Here is a 27,690-nt window from a genome sequence, read left to right on the forward strand (position 1 = left end):
TGATTTTTCGGGTCAGCAGTTTTTCTAATGTTTTTCTGATTTCACATTATCTTTTATTTTTTCATTCTTTTGACTTTGTTTCAATGTTTCTTGCTAATTCATGAAGTCATTAGCTTCCGTTTGCCCACTTCTTATTTTTAAGGAATTATTTTCTTCAGTGAGCTTTCATACCTCTTTTTCATTTGGTCAATTGTGTTTGCAAGACTTATTTTCTTCAGTATTTTTTGGGCATCTTTTATCAGGCTATTTTACATTACTCTCATTTATTTTCTCAATTTTTCTTCTATAACTCTTATTTGATTTTTTAAATCTTGTTTTTGCTTTTTTAAAAAAAGATTTTTCTTTTCTTCTAGGAATTCTTGTTGGAATTGTGTCTAAAGTGCATTTTTTCTTTGAGTCTTACTTTTAGATGTTTTCATATTGTTGTCTTCTTCTGAATTTGTGTCTTGAGTTTCTCTTTCACCATAATTTTTCCAGCCTATTTCATGACTTTGAACTATATGTTATAATTGACCACTGCTCAGCTGAAGGGGGAGCAGGGTATCACTGTGCCAGGTTTCAGGTTTTTTCACTCTGCTGTCTTCACAGCTAGATTTGGGGGCTTGTAAGTTTTAAGTGTTTCCAAAGTGATATGATCCAAGGACCAGTGTGGTCACTATTTTCCTGGTCTGTACTTTGATCTTGGGCTCCTGCTCTCTTGCAACCATAATTCCTCTCCTCCTTTTAACTGCAGCTCAAAATAAGGGCTTCTACTCCCTTGTGACTGCAAGTACTCCTCTCCACTCTAGAGCTGTGACCTGGAAATGGGTAATGGGCATTGGGGTTATCAAATGTGCCCATTCTGGTACCCAATACTAACACAGAAGTCACCTGGAATCTCTTTCTGTATTCAGGTATTCCGTGTTTCAGGTTTCAATTGTCCTACTATCTATGACCAGTGAGAGTTCCTGATAATGCTTCTGCTACCACTGCCTCCAAGGTTTACACTTGGCATTGCCAACCATGATGTATTTCAAGTCAGCTCCCAACCCAGTGTTATAGACCTCTCCATCTGAAGTCCTAAGTTGTTCTGGGCTGGAAAAACATCTCACCTGGACCTTTTGTTGGTTATGCTACCTTAGAATTTGATTTGATATGTTAAAGTTGTAAGAGGAGAAATATTGAGAGAATTCAGGTGGAATACTCTCTTTACTATGCCATCTTGATAATGCCCCTATAAATTCTGTATTTGTAAGATCACCCTAGTGGTCACAACTTTTAAGATATATATCAGAGACAGTAGGGCCAGGACTAATAGGCAAAGACATATTATATCAGCCACCAAATTTGGATGTATGGGACAAGGGGAGGATTTCATAACTACCTTTTGGAAGGATAACTGGTAGTGCCCAGCTTACTATTCCTCTTAAATATAACGAAGTTATCATGTAAATTTCCTTTTTTTCTTCTCTCCCTTCTCATTCCACCCTAGAGATGGCTACTATTAAACACAAATAGGTGTATATGTGTGTATATATATATATATATATATATATGTATACACACATATATACTTGCACATATATATACTTATATGTATACATGTAAATTATTCTATGCATGCTTCTAGTTTCTCTTTCTCTGGATTCAGATAGTGTCTTTCTCCATATGGCCTTTATTTTTAATTTATGTATTTATACTGGTCACAATGATGTATTCACTCAAAGTTCTTCTTAAAACAATATTGCTGTTATTGTATTTTTGTGTTCTCTTGATTCTGCTTATTTCACTTATTTCACTGAAGAGGGACTCTTGTAGTGGCTTTTCAATATGGTGGACAGAAGGGCCTGGCACTTAGTAAAGGCTTAATATTTGTTGTCTGTGGGACAACTGACAATTGTTTCAGCAGTCACTTTCCTCACAAAACTCCGAAAGGATTCCTCATACATACATACACACACACACACACACACACACACACACACACACACACTCCTAGAGAACATAGAAAAACAGCAGTGACAGCTTTTACATGGGTTTTGCAAGGAAGCTAAAGGACAATCTCTGTCAAAGGATTTAAGATGAACCGGTGACCAACCTTCTAAAACCCCCAGGAAAGGGAGTGTAAGACCTTTAGGGAAAGCAAGAAGCAAAGGGGCCCAGATATCAGTATGATAATCTAATGAATAATCACACACAGAAGCAGGGGAAATGCCCTTTGCAGAAAGCAAAGGTATTGTCAATATTTAAGCCTGTTGTGTGGAAAAGATGAACATAATTTTGATGGAAATCAGAACCAAAATCTCAACTGTTTCATCTATATAATCTCTACCGGTCATTAATTTTTCACATTTATAAATAGTGACATTATAAGCTTCCAGATGCTAAAAATGACAGAACAGATCTCTAATTTATTTGCAAATGTTCTGAAGGTTTTCATACTTACCTAAGCTCTCTTTGTGCTGGTGGGTTGTTACTGCCTGCTTTGGGCGAGTCACTCTGTGAGGATTTTTGCTTATCATACATTTAAAACCCAGTATTACCATGAACATTCTTTCCTCCTCATGTATCATTCCACTGTTTGCCATTCGGATCCTGATATGGTTCTCGATTTATTTTTCTTGTAGTTGTAGTTTCTTGTAGTCCTACTATCTGCACATTTCCAAACAGCTGCTTAAAAGTGTCAGTTCAAAGTTATTCTGGGAGACCTTTTGGATTCCCAGAGCATATTTGTATAATATGAAAGTATTCTTTAAGTGGGGGTGGAGTGCCAGGCCTGGAGTCAGGGAGACTCATCTTCCTGAATTCAAATCTGGGCTCAAACATTTATTAGCTGTATGACCCTGGGCAAGTCATTTAACCCGATTTGCCTCAGTTTCCTCATCTGTAAAATGAGCTGGAGAAGGGAACAGCAAACTACTCCAGTATCTTTGCCAAGAAAACCCCAAAAAAGGTCACAAAGAGTTGGGCGTGACTGAACAACAACAACAGAAACAATGCAATTCTTTAAATATTTAACATTGCATAAGCACAATCTAATATTATTCAGATTTTTTTGTTTTTGTTATTGACATCTCTGGTATTCTACATGGCCCTCGGGGAAAAGGTGTGTGTGTGTGTGTGTGTGTGTGTGTGTGTGTGTGTGTGTGTGTGTACCTGCATTTTTTTTTAATGTGTATGCTGACAGTGATAAGGATGGAAATATTTTTCCTTGATGTCTGCTGAAATGAAAAATACATATCTTGATTATGTGTCTCTGGAACATCAAAGAAAGATGATTTTGAAAAGTATGAGCATCACTGTAAGTCAGCAACTTGATTTTTTAAAATGTTATGATGAATCAGATCCCATTTCTGTGAGTTCCAAGGTACTGTCAAAATGATTTTATTGCATTAGAATGAATTGTAGTGAATATTGTTGGGAAATAGTGAACCATCAGCCATAGTTTGGAAATCTCATTTTACTAAAATGTTTATAGCTATGAGATTTGACCTAGGGTGGTAGTCATGTTCGTCTTTTTTTTACTATTCTGAGTTGAATATAATTGTCATGGGCTTCATAATGCTTGGTTTTTGTTAAATCATAGCTTCCCCAAGACCATTCCATCAAACACATTTTCCAGATTAATGAATTTTCCCCCCAAGCCAACAGTCTGTTCTAGGACTTTTCTTGCATTTTTATTGTCAAAGCATGTAGAAAAAGTCGTGTCATTCATGTATATATTACAACCTTCCATCTCTCAGTCAAGCTGCTAACAGAGGTGACCTGCATTCCTTCACCTCATTTCCTCCTTAAGTCAATACATCCTGTTTCCTAAATGAAAAATGCAGTTATTGTTAAAAACTGACAGCAGTCTCCTGAACTACCTCCTTCCCTTCTTGCTGCCCTGATTCAGAAGGAGGATGTTGTTGTTCAGTTTTATGGGAAACTAATATTAATCTTATCATTGCATATCAGCCTTCAGTGACTAATTAGAGAAAGTGATGACTTTATAACTGTATTAGTATAATAGCATTTTAATTTCCAGGTAAGAATGCTTTCCTATAGTCAATAAGCACCAATTGCTAGACTCATATTGTGCATAGATTTTACTAGTTGTGGGGGTAGGGGGGGAAGGCAGAAGAGTTTATAATGAAAAATTCCAGATACATATACTACCCCTATTTCAAGGAGCGTAGCATTATCTCATAGCATTGGTAATATACTATATAAGAGTAATCTCACTGAATGACTGGGATGTCAAGTCTAATTTGGCATTCTAAGGGCCTAGGTTCAATCCCAACTCTGACACATAATGGCAGTATTATTGTGGACCTATCACTTAATCTCTCAATATTCCACACTAGATTCAATTCCAGAACTGAGGTAGATCTACCTAAAGAGAGGGAGTTTGCAGTGAAATCACAGGTCAAATTTTTAAAAAAAGTGTCTTGACACATGTTTCAAGAAACAAATTTGATTTTGATTTGTTGATTTTACTGAGGGCAGTTAGAACTTGTGTTCACACACAGAAACTGGTTTGGAAAACCATGGTTCCATTTGATCAAATGACTGACTGTTTTGAAAAGGACAAATGTGCAACTGATTATCACCTAATTGGTTGAATTCAGCTGCTCCCCATCGCTAATAACTACAACCACCAAAAATGGAGCAATAGAAAATTGTCTGTTTACATGTTGAATTACAAAATGATTTTTAAAGTACAATTTCCACATTTCAGGGGAAAAGTACTGGTTTTCTTTAACTTGTTACTTAAGGGAAATAATAATAGTAATTTCATATATACATATAAATATAGATAGATAGATAGATAGTGCCTATGTGCCAAGCATTATGCTAAGCACTTTACAAATAATATCTCATTTGATTTTTACAACAACCATGGGAGGCAGATGCTATTATTATCCCCATTTTGCATTTAAGGAAACTGAGGCAAACAGAGATTAAGTGACTTATCTAAGATTTGAACACAGGTCTTTCCTGACTTCAGGTCTAGCACTCTATCTACTACATCACCTAACTGTCTCTGAAGTTATACCCCTCTCTCTTCATATGAATGATAGTTTTGCTTTTATTTTTATCACAAGATCAAGCTCTAGCTAATGTCCACATTTGGGGAAAATGGTGCCAAAAGTGGTAAATTCTGTTTGTTTACTTTTCTCTTTCCAGATATCATTAATTGTTGATTTAACAGAAATTTTCTACTAAGATTTCTACCCCTGGTAAATTAAAATGTTGCTGGTAGTTTGCTTCCCATTATGAAATATAAAACTTGTGGAATTCCAACGTATTCATAGAAATATGAATTTATTGTCATTTCCCAGTAGGCTATAATTAAAGCAAAATGATTGTCTCTAATGGTCAGGGAAATAGACATTTTTATCCTGCCGTGCCACAAATGTTTTTCACTCTTTCCCTTTGTAGATAAACTTTCTGCTTAGTTGGCTTTTAAAACTGTTCATAATTTAATGCTCAATCATATGTAGGTAATCTGTTTTCTTACTTCTATACAATGTACATATATGCTCCACTCAAGCTTTTTTTCTTGTTCTTATAACCATTCTCTCTTTTCTTCACTTACCCAAATCTCAAACTTTGCCCATATTTCAAAATGCAACTCAAGGCCATGAATCCTTTATTTCTTCTACCAAACTCCTGGATTTCTTAAACTATATGTCTTAGCCCTTAATTATAGACTATGCTGTATCTTTTCATGAGATGCCAGATCAAGAGCTAGACTTCAAAAACCATCTAAGCTAACCCCCTTATTTGAACTCAGATCCTCTGACTTTTGACTGTTTATTGTATGTTCCATATCTCCCATCCCCAATAAGCTTCTTAAGCCTAGCAACCGTATCTTATCCTATGTTGCCCATAGAATCTCATAGAGGGCCAAGTTTAATAGGTCCTTAATTAATACTTAATAAGATGACAATTAATTTGAAAATTTTTATGTTACAGGCTTCAGGATTTGGACTCTAGCCATGATAGTTCTAATTTATGCAAGTCAAAGAGTTCCCTCCAAGCATAAGCATTAGGGATTATAGCTGTTTTTTCTGGTTTTTATTCTTTTTTCTTCAGATTTAAATTCATACTTATTTTATTGCCTCAGAGACTAATCTGCATGTGGATATTCATTTCTAGATATTTCTGCATCATGTCTCAGCAAGGGTCCCCTCCTGGTTTCTAGCTTCCCTCTATATGTTATCTTTTGCCTTTTGTATGTAGGCACCTTGAGGACAAGAGCTCAAGGTGGATTGAATTTGTTAAATTTGTTTGAATTGTTTGAATTTGCTTGTCCAATGCTTCATACATACATGGCACATAGTAAGCACTTAATAAATGCTTTAATTCACTATCTACCTATCCTCTCTCAACCTTGATAAATAAAAGTACATCCTTTTATCTATTCTATACTATTATGTTGTTGTTGTGTTCGTCCTTTGTTGCCAAAGACCATGACATCAGAGAAATGATGACATGACTTGCACTTGACTTTGTTTTGAGCGAGGGAGGGCTGTGCAGGTCACCAGCCTCACTTCTCCTCTGGAGCCATAAGGACACAGTGACCAGATATTTATCAGGATGACTGGAGAAGGCCCTTTTTGCCAAGAAAATCCCAAATGGGATCACAAAGAGTTGGACATGACTGAAATGGCTGAAAAATATTATGACTTTGACCTGTTTCTCTTTGTTTTTGCTAACTGTGAAAGGCTTTTATTATTTATTATTTTTATTTGATAATCTCCAATTTATCCTGCATGCATTTTATATATGCATAATTGTTTGGATGGTTTCCTCTATTAGACTATGAACTCTTTGAGAACAGGAAACATATTTTGCCTTTTTTTTCCCTTTAATCTCTAGTACTTAGTACAAAGCCTGGTACTTAGTGAGAGTTCAATAAATACTTCTTGACTTGGGTTGATTTATTTACTAGGATTTTATGTAAGGCGCAGTTTTGCATATGTTCCTTTGAATTAATGTGTTTCCATCACCAAATAGGTTTGGAAATACAAGACCAGCTTTATAGAAGCTAATTGTATCCCTTTAAGTACCATACTAAAATTCTGGGCGTCATCATCAGATAATGGTATTGTCTACTAAGGGGTAAATGTTTATTCCCTCCAAGCTCACATAAATGACAGAAGGGAAAAAATAGCATGCAGTCTAGGTAATTATCCTTTTAATCAGAGCTGTAACTAGGGCAGGGTGATTGAGACTTATGGACGAGTGCCCTATCTCCAGATAGGTGAAGGAATTTCTTCCCCAGCCTAGACCATCTATGGTCTTCCATTTTTCCTTCCTGCCTCTGTGGTCTGTATCCTGCAATATAAATCCTTGTTCCCTTGCCTGACTGCTGTTCTCATCAGTAGCCACATTTTACAGATGAGGAAACCAAGGAAAACATTGGTTAAGTGACTTGCCCCGGGTCACACAGATAACAAATATCCTAGGCTAAATTGGAACTCAGGTCTTCCTGCCTCCAGGCCTGGTGCTCTATCCACTGTGCCACCTAATACCATAGCATCTGTACACATTCCCATCTTTCCTCTGATACTACCAACACCCTTTCGCATACCCTTGTCGATTCATGCCTGAACTATTGCAATAACCTGCTAATTAGTCTTCTTGTCCCAAGTCTGTATCCACAACAATCCATCTTCCACTTAGCTGTCAAAATGATATTCCACAGCCAGACATTTTACTGTCTCTTTATGCCTGGAAAACTCTCCCTACTCATTTCCATCTCGTGCCTTCTCTGGTTCCCTTCAAGTCTTGGTTAAAATCCCACCTTCAACAGCAAGCTTTTTCCAGTTACCTTTAATTCTAGTTCTTTTCTTTTACTGATTATTTCAGATTTATCATGTATATGTGTATGAATGTGTGTATACATATTATATGTGTGTGTGTATATGTGTATATATGTGTATATGTATGTGTGTATATGTTATATATATATGCTATGTATATGTAGTCAATCCTCAGCTTTCATAATGTTCATAGAAAATGGTGAGAAAGTGAAAAATGTGAATGTTCTTCCCTAATGGGAAATAGGAGATTAGGTTCCCATGATCAACAATAGCTGAATCTTTTGCTAGAGATTGCTGAAAATATGCTTTTCTGCATACAGTTTTTACAACAAAACATTAATTCTGATAATATGCATTTTTCCTAACATTGTAACCATGAAATAACTCATAAAATGCTGTACATAAAATAAAACTGGTAACATTCAAACCATTTTTCTCACTACCAGTTCCCTAGAATTCTGTAACTTTTTGTGCTAACATCTCAATTAAAAAAAACAAAACTGATTTCAGACAATATTCACTTTTCATTACACACAAAATCTACAGTATCATAAATAAGGTACAACAAGTAAAATTTTTAAAAGCAAGAACATTTTTTAACCTGAATCTTAGCTTCCACTGTGTTAGATGATGCTGTGAGGGCATTGTACTACATACTATCCTGCTTTAAACCTCTCTACCTTGGCTACCATCTGAAAACTGAGGGAGAGGTTGCTAGGACTGTAGTCCTAGCAGTTCCGACTATAGTCGGAAGACACCGAAACTGATGAGTTTTGGCCTTAGAGCCAAAGGACTGGGAGTATATTGTGGGTGCATAATTACAAAATCTTGAGTTTTAAAGGCAAACAATGAAAATCTGTAAGAAATGCACAGAGAGGTGAAGAAGACCAGTGATGCACCTAGTAATATACGAGGTATTCCACAAACTTGTGCAGGCCTCTCATTTTTTTCTCTACTATGCATAGTTGGGACTGTGCACAGGCCACCAATGCAAAAGTGAAAATGAGATTACTAATAAAATAATATAAATGCTTGAGGTGCTGAAAGTTAGAGGCAAAAACGTTGAGGATTGCCTGTAGTTTCTTTGTATATAATTATTTGAATATTTTCTCTCCTACTGGACTATGAGCTTCTTTTTATTCCTCCAAATTATTTATTTGTTTGTTTTTCAATTTTCAACAGTTACTTCCATAAATTTTAAATTTTCTCCCCCTCCCTCCCCAAGACAGCATGCAATCCTTTATGGGTTCTACATGTACATTCTTGTTTATACATTTTCACATTAGTCATATTACATAGAAGAATTAAAGCAAATGGGAGAAAGCATGAGTAAAAATAAACAAAACCAAACATAACAAAAGAGAAAATAATCTTGTTTCATTCTGCATTCCGACTCCATAGTTCTTTCTCTGGATATGGATGGCATTTTGCATCATGAGTCCTTTGGAAATGTTTTAGGTCCTTGTCTTGCTGTGAAGGACTAAGTCTATCAAAAATATGGACTGTGAGCTTCTTAAAAGCAGGGACTATCTTTTTGCCTTTCTTTATGTCTCCTGTACTTAGCACAGTGCCTGGAATGTGGTAGATGTTAAATTGACAGAGGTGTTGTAGGAGTTACCTCGTTAATTTCAGAGAAGCAGGCATCCAAGCTTTTTTTCAGATTTGGAAGGACTGTGGTGACCCATGAAACAACCCAAAATACAATGTGTCCCTCAGTCCTGTGAGGAGCAGCAACAAAGTAACAGAAAAGGGACAGAGGATGCTCAGGATCACACAGTTCACATGCCATCTATAAATGATTCAACTGTTAATATTCTTAATATGCAGCTTCTCACATTACTGAGGCAGTTGCAACAACATCTACATGAATTATCTTGCTACATTCTCCTACTGCATCATAATTACCAGAGTGAAAAGAAATAGCAGATTAATGAGAAGATGGCTTGCGGATTCTCCTAAGATAGGAAAGTAAAGAAGTTGGGGCAGTTTTCATTGTCCTTCCATAGACCACAAGAAACACTATTTCTTGGGACATTTGAGTCTCTGAGTGCAAGCAAAAAAACCACTATGAATATAATTGTAACTTATCAACATCACTTGCAAAGGGTGAGGAACTAGCATATTCTTTTAAGAATTTGATAAGATTTTACACACTAAGTCAACTTATACTTAACTCTCTGGTGACTTCACTGAGAAAGTGATTGTAAGGTAAGCCCACAAATATAAGAAGGAGAGTTAGTGGAAATAAAATGAAAGAGGTCAAAGTTTTATAGACTATGGAGAAATCTCACATTACAAATATTTTTTCAAGATGAAAATTAAAAAATATAATATGTAACAGGCAGTATATGTCATGATAAAAACATGTCAATATTCTTTAGTTTCTGGTTCTATGGGATCTATAAAATACATCATTCTTAAAATTTATGCAATAGTTCATTAATGGGAATTAGATTAAATTTATCACATATTAAGCACCTGCTATGTGCAAAACAGGAAAGCCAGGTGGCATAGTGGATAGAGCACTGGGTTTGGAATCAGGAAGACTCATCTTCGTGAGTACAAAGCTGGCCTCACACATTTACTAACTGGGTGACCCTGGGCAAGTCATTTAATCCTGTTTGCCTCAGTTTCCTCATCTGTCAGATGAGCTGGAGAAGGAAATGGCAAATCACTACAGTATCTTTGCCAAGAAAACCCCAAACTGGGTCACAGAGTCAGACACAAATGAAATGATTCAACAAGAAATAGGTACAAAGCATGCTACTAGGTAAGGTAAACATGACTATAAAAACAAAACAGTTTTTTCCATCAAGGAATTCATACTCTACTAGGGAATGAGGTAAGAGAATATGTTAAATACACGGGTAGGATGGTATGAGAGTCAACAGAGAAACTGAAAGGAATTAAGAAAATCTGAGGGAGGAAGAAACATCTTGGGTTGAAGAAGGCTTCACAGATGAGATGGCAGTCAGCTGAATAAATTAGTATATTCTGAAAATCCTCATTTGAATTTTTCTACCTTGAAAAAGTTGGTCTGAAATAGAATTGCTGTGTATTTGATTTTTGTTTTTATAGTGAAATCCTATTCTTTAATTCCAGAATTTATACCCCAGGCTTTTGGAATGCCACTATCCCAAGTAATTGCTAATGACCGGGCCTACAAACTAAAGCAAGACTCTCAGAGAGAGGAGCAAAAAGATGCATCCGACTTTGTAGCTTCACTTTTACCATTTGGAAGCAAGAAACAGAACAAAGAACTCTCAAGCAGTAACTCATCTCTTAGCTCAACCTCAGAAACACCAAATGAGTCAACATCCCCTAACACTCCAGAACCTGCTCCACGTGCCAGGAGGAGGGTAAGCCTCTCTTTATTCTTCTATGATGCCTATGATACCCAATGTGTAGATGTTAAGTAAACTAAAGAACCACATGCAATCCCACATGGAATCTAAAATTTTAGCTTTTGCCCATACAGCAGGAAACTATTAGCATAATTTAATGGAAAGAGACCCCCTGGATCATCGATCATGGAACTATAGAGGCCAGAGTTGGAAAGGTGCTTAGAGATCATCCAATCCAGCTTCTTCAAATTCTGATTAGGAAACTGAGATCTAGACAAGTCATGTGACTTGCTAAAGAGTCACCCAGGTAGGAAGTAGCTATTCTCATGCCTTTTAACTCCAAATACAATGATTTTTTATCATCCTAATCAGGATTTGGAATCAGGAGACCCGAATTCAAGTCTCAACTGAGATTTTTATTCCTTGTGTGCCATTAAATGGGGATAATAATACCCTTTCCTTCATAGAGTGATTATGAGGAAAACACTTTGTAAGGCATGAAGTTCTGTCTAATTTTGTGATATTACTGGTAGTTTAGCATAGAATTAAGTAGGTTGATAGTTCTCATTAGCATGTCTTGAATTGAATTGAATTGAAATAACAGCAGTCCTTGTAAATCCTTAAAAAAGGGCTTTTATAGTTTTTTTTCCTAATCAAATTTTGCTGTGGAAGCAATGATAAATATTTTGTTAATTTAAGGGGAAAGTTTTAGAACCAGCTTTGTTGATTATTAGCAAGGTAAGCAATCATCCCATCCAAAATGTTCTATCCCTTTGAGCTGACAACATATCTCTTTTATATATCTTCTAATGCAGTGGTATACAACTCAAGTAGAAGAAAGAAGTCCCTAAATCGTACTTAAGGATTCCTGTGGAAGCATATTGACTAAGAAAACTACATATTAACATTATCTATGCTTTATTGTATTGTTATTTAGTTTGTTAAATATTTCCCAATTTCATTTTAATCTGGTTCAGGAGTGTTGCGGGCTTGTTTGACATCTTTGTTCTAATTAGTCACTTCAAGATTAATTGACAAAGTTATCCCTAGTTTTTAGCCCTCCACTCACTCTATACAGCATTTTACCCACTTTTCTACCCATTATAGTTCATGTGCCTTAACACCCATCACTAGTAAATATGGGCAGCTAGATGGCACAGTGGGTGAAGCGCTGGCCCTGAAGTCAAAAAGACCTGAGTTCAGATCCAACTTCAGACACTCAGTAGATGGGTGACCCTGGGCAAGTCACTTAACCCTGTTTGCCTCAGTTCCTCATCTATAAAATTAACTGGAGAAGGAAATAGCAAACCACTCCAGTACCTTTGTCAAGAAAACCCAAAATGGGATCATAGAGAGTTGGACATCACTGAAATGCCTCAATAACAACAACAATGAATGTACAGGTTCTGACTCTCCTGAGACCTGATACTTCATAATAATAGCTAATATGTACATAGCACCTACTCTGTGCTAGGTACTGTGCTAAGTACTTCATAAATATTATCTCATCTGATCCTCACAACTACCCTGAAAGGAAGTTCTATTATTATCCACATTTTTACAAATGAGAAAACTGAGACAGAACTTAAGTGGCTTGTCCAAGGTCACACAGCTAGTGAGTGTCTAAGACTGGATTTGAATTCAGGCCTTCCTGACTCTAGCACAGCATTCTGTCCACAGGCATCATGAAGCTGCTCCTATACTTAATGAGAAGGTATAAAAGAATAAGTCAGTTCTTGTTTAATTTTTGGTTTTAAGGAATTGTTCTCATGGCACTGTTGACTTTTAAAATTTAACTTTCTGAAGAATATAACTTCTTGAATGTCTAATCAGAGTCCTTTGACTTGATTCTATTTGTTGATTTTTTTCTTACTTAAATTTGGTGGGCAAGTCAAAATACTTTAATTGCCCTTTCTCATCTCTTTTCCCTTTGGAAAATGCGGTCTCTTGTTGAAATTGCATGTAGCATGACGTTATCTCTCTACTCCTTCTTTGTGGTAGGTTGGTGACTTTTTCCAAAAGCCTTTAAGAAAGCATTTTCCCTTATATTACTGTAAAATACAAACAACCTAATTAAATCAAGCAGAGTTATTTCAAGTTGTATGTCAACAGTTGTGAGCAAAAATATTTACTTGATGTGATCTGGAGGGTGGTTGTTTTTATTTTATCCATCTGTACTGATTGCACATGTGTGTGTGTATGTGTGTGTGTGTGTACTTTACAGGGTGCAATGTCTGTGGACTCTATTACAGATCTGGATGACAATCAGTCCCGACTACTAGAAGCATTACAACTGTCTTTGCCAGCTGAGGTTCAAAACAAAAAAGAAAAAGCAAGAGATAAGAAACTGAGTCTAAATCCTATTTACAGACAGGTTCCCAGACTTGTGGACAGCTGCTGCCAGCATTTAGAAAAACATGGTAAGTGTCCTTCCATGTCAAAGATATCAAATAAAGAAAAGACAAAACAGCATTCATGTGAGAATTTCATTGATTCTACCTAGGCTAGCTTGAAATTTGCAATACAGACTCTGACTTAGACATTTCATTCTGAAGAAACTTTATCAATGTGAAGAAATATTTTTTTTCTAAACAACTTATAAGGGTAGCCAAGATTTCAAGGTAAACTAGTTAATATATTTATAGAAAATAAATTGGTATGCTTCTCACAAATCATTCAGATTTATGCAACTGTTTGTTAATGAAATTAAAGATAATGACTTACATTAAATATAGTTTAATTTAATGGATGTAGTTAAAGGCACTATGATTATATTTCTTGAAAAATAGCCTATTTTTTTAAATTTTTCACTTGTCTTGATTGGTTCTTCCCCTTTTTAGTCTGAATTGATAGATTTTACTGTAGATATATTTAAAAATAATGACACATGTACACTCCTTAAAATTTAGAAGTAAATGTTTCAGTCTTTTTAATTAGCTCATTATATTTGTAGATCATTAAACAACTATGTCTTTATAGAGTACATTGACAATACTTAATGAAATTAATCAGTTCACAGTAATATAACATTTTATATGAGATTAAAATAGCAAATTAAAATAGCAATTGCTATCTTGTAGATTTCTCATTTGCCAATAAGACAATATGTGTTTCTAAAATTTTTACTATATCTGGTGAATTCAGTGACCCAGATTAGGTTAACTCTAGATTCTAGATTAGGTCAATTCAACAAATATTTATGTGCCAGAAATTGTGCTACATACTGAGACTATAAAGACAACCAAACCCTCTCTATCATTTTCCTGAATCCTTTGAAATCTGTTCTCCCAACATCTAGGATTATCCTGTTTTCTTTTCATTCTGTGTCACAAACTCTTGATGAAGCATTCGTTTGCCTCCAAGGTTTAGACCATTTCTATTTAAGCAACCATTCTTTCCTCCTTATTGGTTAGAATTAAGGCCAATATCCCAGTTCCCCTCTTCAGTCCCTCCACTTTTGGAAAGAATGAAATTTTCCTTAAAGCAAATCACAAATTTCTTAGTTGCTCTGCCTTTGGCTATGAGACATCTTGAGTAGATGCTTGGATCATTAAAGGACTTTGTCACTATAATAACATTCTTCTCTGCCAAGTTTGTGATCTGTTCCCCAAACTCCTCATCTAATTCCTCCTGTCCAAGTGGTCTGCAGTCCAAAATAATATACCATCTGTTTCTCTCTCCTTTAATCCTCAACCACATTTCTTCACCATTATTTCAAGTGAAGAGTACTGATTACATTTTCAAAATAAGGTTTGTCTTAAAAATCTTAAATATGGGTACCAAAAATCCTTAAGCTCTCCCACAAATTAATTTAACCTATAAAATTTCTATCAGTTCCACTTGTTTGTAGATGCTTTCTGTATCAATCTCAGCTGACATACTGTAATTATGTTCAATTTTTAAATATTTTTATGAAGGATCTACTAGGTTGTAAGCATTATGCCTTTTCTGCCTTCAGATAATAAACCCTGTATTCTCCCAAACACAAATTTCAATGGAAAACAAAGTGAAAAGAAAGCCAAACTATATAACACCACAGCTTTTATATTCAACATCCAGTTCTCTACTCATATGTTTCCAACTACTTTGATTTTTCTGGCTGGTTTAGAGGCATCTTTTCATATTTTTTTGTACTAAAATAGAGGAGTGGTGGCACTGAAATTTGAGAAAGAAAGATATATATATTTGATGTATGTATATATGTATATATATATATATACATATACATACATTCATATATAGAAATGAGTGTTATAACTTGTATTTTTGGGCTGGCTTATGTTTTTTTGGTGTAAGCCTATTTTCATTATTCAGAGTAAAGAATGTTGGCTTTATAGAGTGAATTATTCCTTATCTTTGATACATATCACACTATAAAAGTAATCTCTCATAAGAAACAAAAGCTTTGGGAGTATTAACTCAAGACCAAATAAATTAAAATGGCACAGTCTATGTCAGTGCCATGACCTCCACTAAAAGTCTGGTCCATTGCTTTATCTGTGATGTAGAGAACCTGGAATTCTTGAAGTCCCTACCAGATCTGTCAGATTCTACCAAGCTGGAGATGCTGGAAGTATGGAAAGTAAAGTAATACCTTATTTATTCAAGGTCACTTTCTGGCATCCTTAACTAGAATGCTGATTTAAATCTAACCTATCACTTATTATCCATGTAACTTTGGGTATATTGCTGGCACACATTATATGCATCTGTAAAATGAGAAGATTGGAATAAATGACCTTTGAAGTCCCTTCCAGTATTAGGCCTGTGAACCAATATAGGATCTAGTCCAAAACAAAATAAAAAAATAAGTGCAGAGATAGGAAGGAAGGAAAGATGGAGGGAGGGAGAAAGGAGGGAGAGGAGGGGAAGGAGAAAGGAAAAGAAGGAAGAAGAAAGGGGAAGAAGGAAAAAGAGAAGGAAAGAAGAAGGAAGGGAGGAAGGAAGGGAGAGAAGGAAGGAGGAAAAGAAAGAAAAGAAAAAGGAAACTCAGCAGTCACCATGCATTTTACAAAGTCCATGTGCTGATAGCTCATATACTTTTTTCATCGGAGAGTCCTTCTAGCTCTCACTCAATTCTGACAATTCCATAACCTCTGAATAACCACCTATTATGTATAAATTGAAAATCTGCAGACTGGGATCAAGTCAACTATTGACACATAATGGGCATTTGACCCTGAGCAAGACATTTAACCTGTCACTTGCCCAGAAAACTTTAAGAATGTAAGTTAGAAAGCAATTGCCAACCTAGATCGATAGAGGGTGTTTGGTCACTGAAAGCACTGAAACCGTTGTTCTGGAGTTGAACATATGGTTAAGAGTTTGGTCATTTTATCTCTCTATTTCAGCAGATTAGAAGCAGCCAAGTAGAAATTAGAAGTGCAAATTGAATTCAAAAATTCAGAAGAGTTCTTAAATACCAGATAACCTATAACTCTTTATTTTTCAGAAGAAAAAACTGAGGGTAAAAATAAAAGGTTGACTGATTTTGTCAGAGCTAAGATAGACTTTAGGAGATGCATTCTCTTAAGAGCAGAAGGAAAAAAACCTCACTGAACTCTTGACCATGAAGGACAAGACAGAAAACAAGAACTAGATAATCATAATGATGATACTGAGATAAAATAAAGGTTCCTTATGCTTTGTTTAAGCATACAAAGAAACATTCAAGCATTTTAAATAGATTTCCATTAAAATTATTAAAAATGTGTAATGGCTATGATAAAGTTCAGTTACCTGGAAAATTGGCTTATGTTGAAGAGTACCTCCCCATTCCATGTGGAAAAATGAGTCATTTCTGAACTGTGGTTGCCTATTCCAGAATCTCCCCACACTGCCTTCCGTAACTATTGTCAGGCTGATTTTTTAAAAAATGGCATTCTTTTTTGTTTTTGTTTGACTTCCCATAATATGAAACAATGAAACAGAGTCATTTGCTTTATGTGTTGTATTTTCAGGTCTCCAGACAGTGGGAATATTCCGAGTTGGGAGCTCAAAAAAAAGAGTAAGACAGGTAAGAGGGGGAAAAAAAACCTCTTAAATGCCTTTTCCAGTTGAGTTTAATATCAATACAACTTGGGTACTTTGTCCAGTGTTATCCATCCATTCAACAAGCATTTGTCAAATACCTATTGCGTGTCAAGTATTAAGCTAGGTGATGAAGGGGAAGAGAAAAAGCATTTATATAGGGCCTGTACTGTTCCAGACATTGGGCTAAGTACTTTAAAAATATTATCTCATTTGAGACTCATGACAATCCTGGAAAGTAGGTGCTATTATTTTCTTTCATCCTCATTTTATAGTTGAGGAAACTGAGGCAAATAGGGTTAAGTGACTTGGCCAGAGTCACCCAGCTAGTATCTGAGGCCAGATTTGAACTCAACTTTTCCTGACTCCAGATCTATGCTCTATCCAGTGCACCACCTTGCTGAAGGATATAAAGATAAAAATTAATTAGCTTCTACCTTTAAGGAACTTAAATTCTATCAGGAGAAGCAACATGTATACAGAGAAATAAATAGGTGGTATATTCAAACTTTTTTGGGGTGGAGAGAGAGCTAGCAACTGGGGGAATCAGGAAAGGACTCCTGTTGGAGGTAGTTTAATAATAATACCAACAATTCCCATCTCTATTCTCCTTTAAATTTTACAGTGTTTTCCCCCCATGACAACTCTGTGGAGTATATAGTGCAAATCTCATTTTTACAGATGAGGAAAATCGTATTGATGCAGCAGCATTCTTGCAAGTAAAGATGGTAGTTGGCATGTCTTTTCAAGTGTTAGGCACTATTTGAGAAGACAGCAGTACCTATGGCTTTGTGGTAAAGGGGATATAAACTGTGGGGGAATTTGTTTGTTAAAAGCAAATTTCAAATAATGCCCTCCCTTGGTTTAACCCAAGTGGAAAAATAAAGGGTTCCAGCTAGTGTTAAAAAAAGATCAAATTTTAATAGAGCTGAAGAGATTGCATGTCATTTGCAATATCTGACGCTGTTTTGGGTAAATATCCATTCACTTACCTATATTGATAAGGTTAAGGGAATTTCCAAAGGCTTTGGCATGATCGAAGGCAGAGGCTAATATATGCCTCAGCTCATCCAGAGTAGGAAACCCTTATTTAAAAACACATTTTTGCGATAACTCTTCTATTCCCTAGGATTTCTTCCATGACACCTTCCTATGTGTTTAAAGACCTTAAAGATAAGATTGTCCATAATCTTTGAGAAATCATAGAGAAAAAGCAAGGTGCCTAAAGATGAAAGATTAGAAAGTATTGTAATATTTTTTTCAGAAAGGGGAGTTTCTAGAAACTCTAAGCCAGTGAATTTCATACAGAGCCCCAGAACAACCCACCTAAATCTGGCACAAAAATGATGAACTTCCAGGAAGAGAAGACTACCAAGCTTCCTATGGAAGACTAAAGTAGCCCAGGTTGAAAAAACAGAGCAGGTTAAAGTTTCCATGTTGATCAGTATTGGGATTGAGTATGTGGACAGTCCAAGCAAGAGAAGAAGAAAAGGAAGGAAGGGAGGGAGGTAGGGAGGAAGGGAAGTAGGAAGGAAGGAAGGAAGGAAGGAAGGAAGGAAGGAAGGAAGGAAGGAAGGAAGGAAGGAAGGAAGGAAGGAAAACAAAGAAAGAATAGAAATAACTCCTGTCTCATTATAGTCTTACCAAGGTGCAAAGGCTTCAAGTTTATATGGGGGAAGGCCTGTAAGCTTGTTAGATTGACTCAATTCAGAGAAGTTTGTCACCAGGTTGCCACTGGGAGTTAAATTCAATGGTTTCAGTGCCATTTGCTAAGTTTTATAAATTGGTTGCAATCAGCATGAGTCTCCACACCACTAAAACCACAAATGTTGAAGTATTAAAATGTTGGACTGTGTCCAGAGGAGGGCAAGCAGGTTGGTGGAAGAATTCTATAATGTGCCATATGAGAAATGATTAAAAGTTGAGGCAATTTAATCTAGAGAAGATAGGGAGACATAATAATTTTCAAATATATAAAAGACTGTATAGTGGAGAAGTGATTAGATTTACTCTTTTACTCCAGAGGACAGAACCAGGAACAACCAGGAGCAGTTACAGGGTATTGATTTTTAGATTAACATTTGGAAGAGATTCCTAACAATCCAAAGACCTTGGAAATCAAGATTTAAAACTGAAAAGGAACAAAGAGATTTTCTGACCATCTTATCAAGGGTTTAGAGTTGGAAGAGGCCTTTGAGGTCACTTGGTTCAACCTCATCATTTTTACAAGAGAGAAAACTGAGGCCCAAAAGGACTACTTGCCCATGGTCACACAAAATAGTAGGTGGCAGAGCTGGACTACAAACTCAGATCTTTGAATTCCAAATCTGGCAGTCCTTCTACCATACCATGCTGCCCTCATTTAAAATATGAGGCAATTAAAGCCCAAGGTACTGGACAACTTGCTTTAATCATAGAAGTATTAATAGCAGAGCTAGTATTTAAATCCACAACTTCAAAAAACTCTAAATCCTTTGCTTTTAAAAATGCATTTTCATTTCACCATGCTACTTCTTCTCAAACTGCCATCTTTTTGAAGGTTAGGACCAGGATGAAATGTCCCTGGGGTTGATTCTAAGGATCAAAGTTGGACATTATGGTTCAGCTACCCATAATACATGCTAAAGTCTGAGTTTAGGGCATTTTCCAAACCACTAATATTGCCCTAAAAAGTATCTTAAAGGGCTCTAAAGATGCCTCCACCTGCATTGGCTCTAGGTCATTCACTATAGTAACCCTTGAATGAGGAAGAAGTATCTCTGGTCAATCACTTGCCCACTTCCTGTGGGTATCTGATTAGCCAGGGGAGATTGCCAAAACTCTTCATAAACTGTTTGCCAGTGGTCTGATCAACCTTGACCTGGATTTAGCTATATTCTACAAAAGAATCATTTAGTCATTTTATTGCATTCTATTAGTGGCATAATGCCAGAACATTGTGGAATCCCTGGCTACTTGACTTTTTTTATAGAAACTAAAGGGGAATCTCAACTACCTGGTCTACATAGCCTTGCCCAAAAGGGGCAAATCTGGAAGTCAGATCAGTGATATCACCACTCAGGGAATGGCATTTCAAAGGGCTGGCCACCTACCTAATTCTTGTAACACAAGTTCAGTGTTAGGATGTAACTCTCCTTTGCATCCTCATTTCTTCCAGTTACGTGAGGAATTTGACCGTGGTATTGATGTGTCATTGGAAGAAGAACACAGTGTCCATGATGTGGCTGCGTTGCTGAAAGAATTTTTAAGGGATATGCCAGACCCCCTTCTCACCAGGGAACTCTATACTGCCTTCATCAACACCATCTGTAAGTCCCAGGCCTTGTTTGGAAAAGGATGGAAAAATACCTGTGAAATACACGACTGACTCCCATAGCCAAATCTCATCATGTCTTTCTTGATTAAGCATTTTGGTTTTGTTTTGATGTTTATTGCCATCAATACTCATAGCTCTGCCCATTGAACAACGCTTCTGGGAGATGTTTTCATGATTTCTTAGACTGAATGGGGAAAAATAAACTTGCAGGAAATGTTTAAAACATAATGAAAATATCTTTGAATGATTCCCAGAAGACTGTGGGATACAGAAGATTCAATGAAGTGAAACTAATAGTCCCACCAAGAGTCTCTACTTTATGTGCCTAGGGATAAAAAGTTTCTATCCTTGTTATTAGGAAATGAGCCACAAGGAGGTAGGTGAATAGAAAAGGGAATATGAGAAGTGAGATTAAAACCCAATATCTCCTCTTGTAGGAAGGTTGTGAACACCTTTTCAAGGTCATAGCTGGGGGATAGATGAGAGTTGTGTCAGCTCTAATGTTTCTAGCTGCTGCCATAATGCCCCTGTGTTAGGAGCACAGCAGAAGAGATCATGACTGTTGGAAAAGTCTTCACTGGCATTCAGACAAAAAAAATAAGATTTTTAATATGTAATACTTGATAACATTAAAACATAGTGAGCCTTAAAGCTCTGGAAAGGTGAAATTTACTTAACAAACCATCAATAACCATAGTTTCCCTTTCACACATGGTATATTTGTTTCATTGTCTGCTTGGTTTTGGTCTCCCTATCTCAATTTTCTTTCCACTCCAGTCTTTAATACATACTGTTGCCAAAGTAATCTTCTTATAAGCACAGTTCTAACCATGTCATTTCTCTGCTCAATTCCAGGGACTTCCTGTTGTCTCTAGGATCAAATATAAAATCCTGTGTCTAGGTTTTAAAGCTCTACACAACCTTGCCCCAATCTATCCCTCAGACTCAATGGACATCACTTTCCTTCTTGCACCCTTTGATTTAGTCAAACTCTCCTTTGTTTCTTACACATGAGACTCCATCTCTCACCTCCATACCTTTGCACTAGCTGTTCCTTACACCTAGAATTCACTCCCTTTTTACCTCTACCCCATAGAGTTCTTCTCTTTCTTGAAGATGTAGCTTAAACCTCACCTTATACAGGGGAGTCTATTAAGACTAGGTTACTAGTTAAGTCTCTGGTTTACTAGGATCAATGAACTGTCATCTTGAGTATTTTGATAATTATTTCATTATCATTGGTTCCCTTTGTTATCCTGTGTATTTTATTTTATGCGTTTAAAAACATTATTCTGAAAAGATATCGAGGATTTGCTTGACTGCCAAATTGGTTCATGATACCAAAAGGCCTTTCTAATCCCCCAATCACCAATATCCTCCTTTACAAACCATCTTATGTTCAACAATGTTTTGTTTATATTTATTAAATTCTTATTTGCATTATACACATCTTTATATCTAATTTTGCCATCCTCCCATTAGAATTTAAACGCCTTCAGGGTAGGAATTCTTCATTTAATTCTTTGTTTTTGTATCCTCAGCACTTAGCACAGGACCTGGCATGTAACAGGTACCTAATAAAAGCTTATTGCTTTTTAGAATTAACTTGCTTTTTTCTTTGCCTTAGTGTTAGATCCTGAGGAGCAGCTGAGCACCTTACAGCTTCTGGTCTACCTTCTACCTCCTTGCAATTGTGACACCCTCCACAGATTGTTGCAGTTCCTTTCCACAGTGGCCAGGCATGCGGAAGACAATGTTGACAAAGATGGACAAGAGGTACGTATGTACAATTCAGGCCCTGGGACAGGTTTAACTTATTCACATGAATGTTTGAAGAATATGGGAAAAAGCAACATGAAGTGGAAATTTACCTGGGGGAGATGACTACCTTTTAAAGTCCATTCCCTTGGCCATAAAATATATCATACATCTCATGAGATCACAGCTCTAGAGCTAAAGGAGACCTAAAAGGCCACATAGTCCACCTAGAGCCCTCACTTTACAGATGAAGAACCTGAAATTCAGAGAAGTTGTGACATGCCCAAGGTCATATCCAAGTAGAAGTAGCAAGTTTTCTGAATCCAGAGCCATTGAATGCTCTTTCCACTGCAAAGAATGCTCTTTTTTACCATGCAAACAATGTTATCCTTCTCACAGTCCCTTTGGAAATTCAAAATCAATCAGTAAGTTCACAAGAATTTATTAAGGATCTACCATGTACTAGTGACTGTACTGAGTGCTGGAGATACAAAGAAAGGGGAAAAAATATAATCAGTCCTTATTCTCAAGCAGCTCACAATCTAAAGGCGGGGGAGACAACTTACAAAGAACTATTTACTATAAACAAAATAGAGGATAAATTGAGAGTAGTGTCAGAGGGAAGGCATAGAGATTAAAGAGAACTGAGAAAGGCATTTTTGCAGAAAATGCTCCTTCAGCTGAGACTTAAAATTCTTATTTATTTAATTTTTAATTTATGGAATAAAACAATTAGATAACAAATTAAAAATGATGATTGCACATGAAACTGCAGATCTATTATGTATAACATGCTATTCCTTTTAGACATTTTTTATTTTTCCCTTTTTTCTTTCTTCTTCCTCCTGTTCTAGAGATGACTACCATTAGACACAAATGTGTATGTGTATGTGTATGTGTGCGTATGTGTGTGTATGTGTGTTGCATGTTGTGTGTGTATGTTTGTAAAAAAATCATTCTATACGTACTTCTATTTTTTGGTTCTTTCTCTGGATGCAGACACTATCTTCCGTCATATGTCCTTTGTAGTTAATTTAGGTATTTATGCGTCAAAGTGACTTATTCACTCAAAGTTATTCTTAAAACAAAATTATTCTTAGCTGAAACTTGAACGAAGCCAGGAAGAGGACATGAGGAGGCAGTAAGTTCCAGGGATGAGGTACTGTCAGTGAAAATGCCCAGAGTCAGAAGACAGAGTGTCATGTTCAAGGAAGAAGAAGACCAGTGTCATTGGATGGCACAGAGGATTTGGAAGGGAGTAAGGTGTAAAAAGACTGGAAAAGTAAGAGGAGTTAAGGTTATGAAACTTAACTTAAGAACTTCAGCCAGATCCTGAAAAGATGATTAAAAAGGCCAATCCCAGGATTTTATGTTTGATCCTGAGGGTAATAGGGAGTCATAGGAGTTTATTGAATAAGGAGCTTTACGTGGCCAGACAGTAGAGTATCATCCTCTGAGTTAGAAGACTGTTTGAAAACTCATTATAGTTGTTTTAAGTAGTGATATTTTACTCTATACATTGAAGAGGATTTTCCTTCTGTGTGGCAGACCCAGAATTTAAAAGTTGCACTTGGGTGCCTTTCCATGGTAGAGAAAGTATAGTAAGAGAGTGCAATGAACTTTCTTTCTTTCTTCCTTCCTTTCTTTCTTCCTTTCTTTCTTTCCTTCTTTTTTCTTTCTTTCTTTTTCTTTTTCTCTTTCTTTTTCTGTATTCCTTCCTTCCTTCCTTCCTTCCTTCCTTCCTTCCTTCCTTCCTTCCTTCCTTCCTTCCTTCCTTCCTTCCTTCCTTCCTTCACAAAACCTTAAACCTAGTTCACTCTAAAGCTCAGAGATTGGACCACAATAGCTCCCTGCTCTAGGTATTGCTGGGTCAAAGAATATGCATGGTTTGACAGCCCTTTGGGCAGAGTTCTCCAGATACCTGCTTTCATGTTCTAGCTCTCCCACTAAATGAATCAGCTAACCTCTCTAATATCTACTGTCTAGTGCCTTAGTGTCATCATTTTTAAAATGAGAAAGTGTTGACCAAAAAACTCAAGTCTTCTCTACCTCTAAATGTCAATGTGCAACTCATGAGAATACAACGAAGTATCACAAGTGGCATAATTTTCTCAAATGAATAGCATGTGTACATTTCAGGTCTTTCACATAATAGTGCTGTCTACGCTAAAGTCTCCCTGCCACCTGCAGTGCCTTCTTGCCTTTCTAATTGTTTCTATCATAAAAATACAAACTGAAATATTTAGGTACCAAAAATTTGTCACCCTGCTGGTGAAGTTCTGGAACTTGATAGATAGAATCAAGAGGTAGCATTTATCCTAACAGCTATCTACTAATAAAAGCAATTTTATTGGATAGATATTTGATGCTGGAACCATTGATCTCATTGAAATTATTGCCTTCTGGGGAAGAGGGAGATACCAAAGAATGTAGAACTATTAGATTAGAAATCTATAAATTGGTTATAAGTAAGCAACCACCTACCAATATGGCAGTTCTCTCAACAAGAGCTCCATTTTCTCTCTCACCTACAGTGTTTTCTTGCCTTTCTAATTCTTTCCATTTTAAAAATAAACATTGAGACATTTAGTATCTGTAGTTTTGTGTTACCAGGTGTATCCCCTGCCAGTAGCACTCTAGAACTTGTAGTGTAGAATAATTCCCCCGTTTGTCTATCTCATTGGTCAAATATTCATAGTGAAAAGTAGTACATTGGAAAGAATGCCAAACTTTGGAAGACCAGGATTGGAGTCCCAATAAGCAGTAGGCATGTAATTCACAGTTCTGAGCCTCAGTTTCCTCATTGGTAAAATATATATAATAATAATGGGCAGCTAGGTGGCACGGTGGATAGAGTGCCCAGCCTAGAATCAGGAAGACTCATCTTTCTGAGTTCAAATCTGGCCTCAGACACTTACTAGCTGAGTGACCCTGGGTAAGTCACTTAACCCTGTTTGCCTCAGTTTCCTCATCTGTAAAATAAACTGGAAAAGAAAATGGCAAGCCATTCTAGTGTCTTTGCCAAGAAAACCCTAAATGGGGTCACAAAGAATTGGACATGATTTATCAACAAAAATAAATAGAATACAAAATTATATATATATGTATATGTATGTGTATATGTAAATACATATAGTATAAATGGTGATGATGAACTCACATTTCCATAGTGCTTTAACATTTTGAAATCTGCTTTCCTTAGTACCCCATAAGGGTAGATGGTACAAATGTATTCTCCCCAATTTATAGAAAAGGAGTCAGTGAGGTGAAGTGACTTACCCGCCATCACGTCTGCAAACTATAAGTCATAACTTGAACTCAGTTCTTTTGATTCCAAAATCAGTGCTCTTTCTATTACCTACATTAGAAGGACGTAAGAAGAAAAACCCATTTTGAAGGCTGTAAAACACTGTATGCTCATAAACTGTTGTATGATTGTCTAGGTTGTCTTTTCAGTTTCTGGACTTTTGATCTTGAATTTCATTAGGGTAGGGAAATGCTGGAATAGGATCTCCCTCCACTGATGCACATCAACAAATTGTAACTTAGACTTAATGAGTTGCCTGGATGGTTGTGTTTAAGTAACTCATCCAGGTTCCAGGAAGGATTTGAACCCAGGTCTTACATAATTCAAGGCCAGCCATTATATTATACTGTTTCTCTCTCTCTTCAACATAGGTATTGAATTAGGTAATTTAGAATTTTATAATCCCTCTTGGGGTCTGAATTATCCAAAATAACTATACAACTGTTAAGCTTCTGATGAACATGGCATTTTATTTTTGCCACAGGCTAGAAATATATAGAATTAGACTTGGGATTCAATGATAATTATAGGCTTTGAGCAACACTATTGTTCCAGATTTTCTAAAGCTAAAATTTTTCTAAAGTTTTCTAAAAACAAACAAAAAATAATGCAAAACCACAACATCCATAATATAGTGATCCACAGTTGGATTTTTTGAGGTTTTACTGGGAATATTTCATACTCCCATTATAGCAAAAGAATATGGTTACAAGGGAAGTTATATTTATTGTATGATTATTCTCATTCTGTAAATTATTTTTAAAAAGCTCTAAAATGGGGAATTTCTAATGATACTTTAAAACATAACACTCAAAAAGCCTTGAAATTATATATTGTGATTTGGTCATTCATTTGAATTTGATTGTTTTTTTTTCCATAACCCATAAATTTCAAATGGTAAAAATGCTACTGCACCTGACACATTTTAAAGAAAGAATACAAAAACAGAAGAGGAGCAGGGTGGAGCAATGGAGAAATGGAAAGACTATGGTAGCATGATTTTCCTTGCAATCTTCACTGCTTACCCAACAGCCTGCTTGAACTTGGCTTTGATCCATTCACCTGAAAACAGCCTTGCTTTCTAAAAATAAACCAGCTGGAGCACTATCCTGGAAGTGCCAGGCCAGATGCCAGCCCAGTAGTTTGCAGGGCAAGGATAGGGCTCAGTTCAATTTTCTGGAGTACCATTGAGTTTGACATTTTGAACCTAATCCAAGATTTCCTCGGATTGAAAGGGCAAATGGAGTTCATTCCAGCAATGAAGGGTATCACCCATCAGTAAATGACTGACTCAGCAATCAGGGAAGGGTTCCTGGGTTTCCAACTGATCTAGGCCAGTAAAGTATGAATTCTACTAGAATAACAAATAAGAAGAAAAATGTAGTCAGGTTTTCTTAACTACAGGCTAGATAGAGGTGTCACACATTACTTATTGGACATTTTCAGAATTGACAACAGAAAAATGGAAAAGTATGTATTCTCTTAGTTCCTGTTTGGATGAATTTTGCTTGGAAGATATTAAGGAAATGGAAAATAATGGTATTTAGCAGGCAGCATGGAAAGAATGCTGACTTTGAAGGCAGAGAATCTGGATTCAAATTCTTGTCTCTAATTATTCCCTACATAACCTTGAGCAAGTCACTTAACCTCTGGACCTCAGTTACTTCATCTGAAAAATGGGGATGTGACTGTTGGACTAGAATTCTAAGGCCCTGTCCTCACTCTGCATCTATGCCCTATGAACAATCAATCTATTACCTTTTATTGTCTATTATATGCAATGTGCTAAGTGCTATGGTGCTCATACAATTGAAGAGGGATTTTGTAGACAATGTAGGGGGAGAAAAACTTAACAGAAAAGGAAAAGTAGTAATGATTGAGGCACCACTAAGGACTCTGAAAAGCTAACCAATTAACTAACTTATATTTGTGGTTGTTGCCCTAGGTCACTGGGAACAAAATGACATCACTTAACTTGGCCACTATATTTGGACCTAACCTGCTACACAAGCAGAAGTCTTCAGACAAAGAGTTCTCAGTCCAGAGTTCAGCCCGAGCAGAAGAGAGCACAGCTATCATCGCCGTTGTACAAAAGATGATTGAGAGTTATGAAACTCTTTTCATGGTAGGTGACTCTTCCTT

The 27,690-nt window shown here is 36.4% G+C and overlaps 1 protein-coding gene across 4 annotated transcripts in view; it reads left to right on the top strand.

Annotated features, from left to right (window-relative positions):
* ARHGAP6 (Rho GTPase activating protein 6) overlaps positions 1-27,690 on the top strand; it is a 660,040-nt gene that overhangs the window by 598,299 nt on the left and 34,051 nt on the right. For all 4 annotated transcript variants that reach the window (XM_072614378.1, XM_072614379.1, XM_072614381.1 and 1 more), the window contains exons 4-9: positions 10,896-11,152; positions 13,362-13,557; positions 17,098-17,153; positions 20,325-20,475; positions 22,111-22,259; positions 27,494-27,673. In XM_072614378.1, the coding sequence (XP_072470479.1) occupies positions 10,896-11,152; positions 13,362-13,557; positions 17,098-17,153; positions 20,325-20,475; positions 22,111-22,259; positions 27,494-27,673 (989 nt within the window). The remainder of the gene's footprint in view (positions 1-10,895; positions 11,153-13,361; positions 13,558-17,097; positions 17,154-20,324; positions 20,476-22,110; positions 22,260-27,493; positions 27,674-27,690) is intronic.

Source organism: Notamacropus eugenii, chromosome 5 (genome assembly GCF_028372415.1).
Source record: "Notamacropus eugenii isolate mMacEug1 chromosome 5, mMacEug1.pri_v2, whole genome shotgun sequence".
Taxonomy (NCBI): domain Eukaryota; kingdom Metazoa; phylum Chordata; class Mammalia; order Diprotodontia; family Macropodidae; genus Notamacropus; species Notamacropus eugenii.